The following is a 2,428-nucleotide window of genomic DNA, read 5'->3' as shown; positions in this document are numbered from 1 at the left end:
AACACAAACACAAACACAAACACAAACACAAACACAAACACAACAAAAACGTATCTTTTAATAACATTAATAACGTATTTTTGATTTATTAAACTCCCAACAAACTGTGACGTATGTTTGCAGCCAGCTCCTCCCACCAGCTGTGTGACATGTTGGCAGTGTGGAGCAGGTGGACCCCCGTATGCCCTCTACTGTGCAGCCTGTGGGGAACAGCAGGAAGCGGTGGCCCCACCCACCATGGAAAACGGCCCCTCCCCTCACCAGGTACGTCTCAGTGTGCACTGACGTTAAACCTCACACCAGCTTCGACCGACAGATGCTGTCGTTCTCTTTTGAGGCCATGCACCAGTCTGACTGCATCCCAAATGTAAAGGTAGCCCCGCCCACTGTGGACCAGTGCACACAGACTGTTGGGCTGTACTTCCCCTCAGCCGCTGAACTCCACAATAAGGGCCAACAGAGGGCGCTGCTGTTCAGCAGAGAGCAGCCAAGCAGAGACCGACAACCGCCCCGCAGTGCCATCAGCCCGGGACGAGGTACACTTCAAGTACTTATAATACTTGATTTGATACTGCGATAAAAGTGGGAATTCTTACTACTACAGTACTACTGTGATATTGTTAAAGCTGACGCAGTTTTTTTCTTGATACTGGTGATATTACCACCACTGCTTCTACTGGTACCAGTAGAACTAGAACAATCCTAAACGAACCGTGTCTTCAGGTTACTGGAGGAAGCAGCTGGATCATATATGTGCTCACCTGAGAAGTTACACTCAAAACAACGCCCCCTTCAGGACACTGGTGGGAGAACCCCGACTAGGCCGGGTAACACCTGTCACTTTGACACCCATTAACCTGTGACCTGGTGTATCTGGAGTGTCTGACGTTTCGTATCTTGGCGCCCTCAGCTGGTGTCTGCTGTTTTTGAAGATGACGGTTGTGAGGTCACGTTGACTGTTAGCTTCGTGTCTGCAGCATCAAAAAAAGCACAGGTATGTTTTCATTCGACACATTTACTCTTCGTGTTAAATTTACATAATTAAAAGTACGTAATGTGGCAGTGTGTGTATGGTTGAAGGTGTTCCCTGAAGATGATGTCGTGGATCTGTCAGATTCTCTCATTGGACCAGTGGGTCGGGTTCTATCAGCGGGACGAACTGGAAGTCTTAGCAGCATTATGGAGCGCTTTACTGACAACAGCAGCGGTGGCGACCTCAGTAACAAAGGTCCTAATTTCCCACGCTGCAACTAACCTTTAACAACCAGCTGTCACTCAAATCTACCTGTAACTTTGTCATATTTGATTCTGACAGGAAGTGAACTGAGCACAGGTGGGATCAAACGCTACAGACGGAACCTGACGCCCAAACCTGCGGTAAGAATAAAAAGTAGACCACATCAAGTGCATGGGAGGGTTGGTGATGGTATCCAGTTCTAAGCTCGTGTCCCTCCTCTTCATGGGTCGTTGCAGATGAAGGATGTTCAGCTGCTGAAGGAACTGGGTCCAGGTCTAGGACATGTCAGTGTCATCCAGGAGCTTCTTGATCAGGTACCAGTTTCTGCAGCCAATCAGCTGGCTACTCTGGATCAAATGATCCATAAGTCGGGCTTTAAATAATGCATGTTTTTAATCAAAGCTGGAAAATGTCAAACACCAAATTATACCAGAGGAACCCATTAAAACTTTGTATAAATACCTGTATGACTTATTTTTGTTTGTTTGTTGGTTGGTTGACCACTAGGGGGCAGACCCTTCTTGCTGCGACCCTGACGGCCGACATGCTCTGGCAGTGGCTGTGGTCAGTGGTCACCATGACGTACTTCCTGTGTTGCTGCAGCGAGGAGCAGACGTTGACCAGAAGTCAGGACGGTACGGCATCAGACGCTGCAGTGTTTGTTTAAAGCCTGAATATTAGAGTGGGGTGTGAACAACAGAGATTATGCATTCTGAACTGCACCAACTGCATATTTGTAGTTTTTCTATTCTGAAAGCTTTAAGTTTAACAATTAAATTCTTTTGGGGGATTTGTTTTCTTGCTCATTTCCATAAAATCCTACTGTATCATAATATTCCTCCTGCTCAGAATGAAGAACACAGCTCTTCATGAGGCTGCAGCGCGGGGCTCAGAAGGTCTTCAGTGTGCCCAGGTCCTTCTAAGGTACACACACACACACACACACACACACACACACACACACAGTTGAAATGATGTGGTAATAACGTCATGTCCATCTTCTGTTTCCCCTCCGCCCTCAGCTGTAGGGCTAGTGTGAGGCAACAAAACGCAAACGGTCAGACAGCGTACGAGGTCGCTGTGAGCTCGGGCTGTGACAACATGGTGGCGCTGTTGAATAATCATGCAGGGCGACACCTGCTGGACAAATCAAGGAAACCCAAACCCAGCCTGGACGTTTTCTGATCTTTA

At 47.5% G+C, this 2,428-nt stretch overlaps 1 protein-coding gene and 1 long non-coding RNA gene across 5 annotated transcripts in view; one reads left to right on the top strand and one right to left on the bottom strand.

Moving 5' to 3' along the window:
* Nucleotides 1-2,422, top strand: part of dzank1 (double zinc ribbon and ankyrin repeat domains 1) — a 6,815-nt gene extending 4,393 nt beyond the window's left edge. For 3 of the 4 annotated variants that reach the window (XM_008316498.2, XM_017035149.2, XM_008316497.3), the window contains 10 exons: nucleotides 124-264; nucleotides 338-536; nucleotides 724-827; nucleotides 911-994; nucleotides 1,081-1,228; nucleotides 1,316-1,377; nucleotides 1,474-1,551; nucleotides 1,745-1,872; nucleotides 2,087-2,161; nucleotides 2,260-2,422. In XM_008316498.2, coding sequence (XP_008314720.1) covers nucleotides 124-264; nucleotides 338-536; nucleotides 724-827; nucleotides 911-994; nucleotides 1,081-1,228; nucleotides 1,316-1,377; nucleotides 1,474-1,551; nucleotides 1,745-1,872; nucleotides 2,087-2,161; nucleotides 2,260-2,422 — 1,182 coding nt within the window. The remainder of the gene's footprint in view (nucleotides 1-123; nucleotides 265-337; nucleotides 537-723; nucleotides 828-910; nucleotides 995-1,080; nucleotides 1,229-1,315; nucleotides 1,378-1,473; nucleotides 1,552-1,744; nucleotides 1,873-2,086; nucleotides 2,162-2,259) is intronic. The other variant, XM_017035148.2, reaches the window with a different exon arrangement.
* LOC112487538 (uncharacterized) lies at nucleotides 840-2,151 on the bottom strand. The gene is made up of 3 exons (XR_003050703.1): nucleotides 2,061-2,151; nucleotides 1,700-1,907; nucleotides 840-971 (listed from the first exon to the last, which is right to left on the bottom strand). It is a non-coding gene; the product is annotated as an uncharacterized LOC112487538 (long non-coding RNA).
* Nucleotides 2,423-2,428: the final 6 nt, after the last annotated feature.

The sequence above is a fragment of the Cynoglossus semilaevis genome, chromosome 9, assembly GCF_000523025.1.
Source record: "Cynoglossus semilaevis isolate Cse_v1.0 chromosome 9, Cse_v1.0, whole genome shotgun sequence".
Lineage (NCBI taxonomy): Eukaryota > Metazoa > Chordata > Actinopteri > Pleuronectiformes > Cynoglossidae > Cynoglossus > Cynoglossus semilaevis.
The sequence above is the reverse complement of the archived record's forward strand: the minus strand, read 5'-3'. Positions and strand labels throughout refer to the sequence as shown.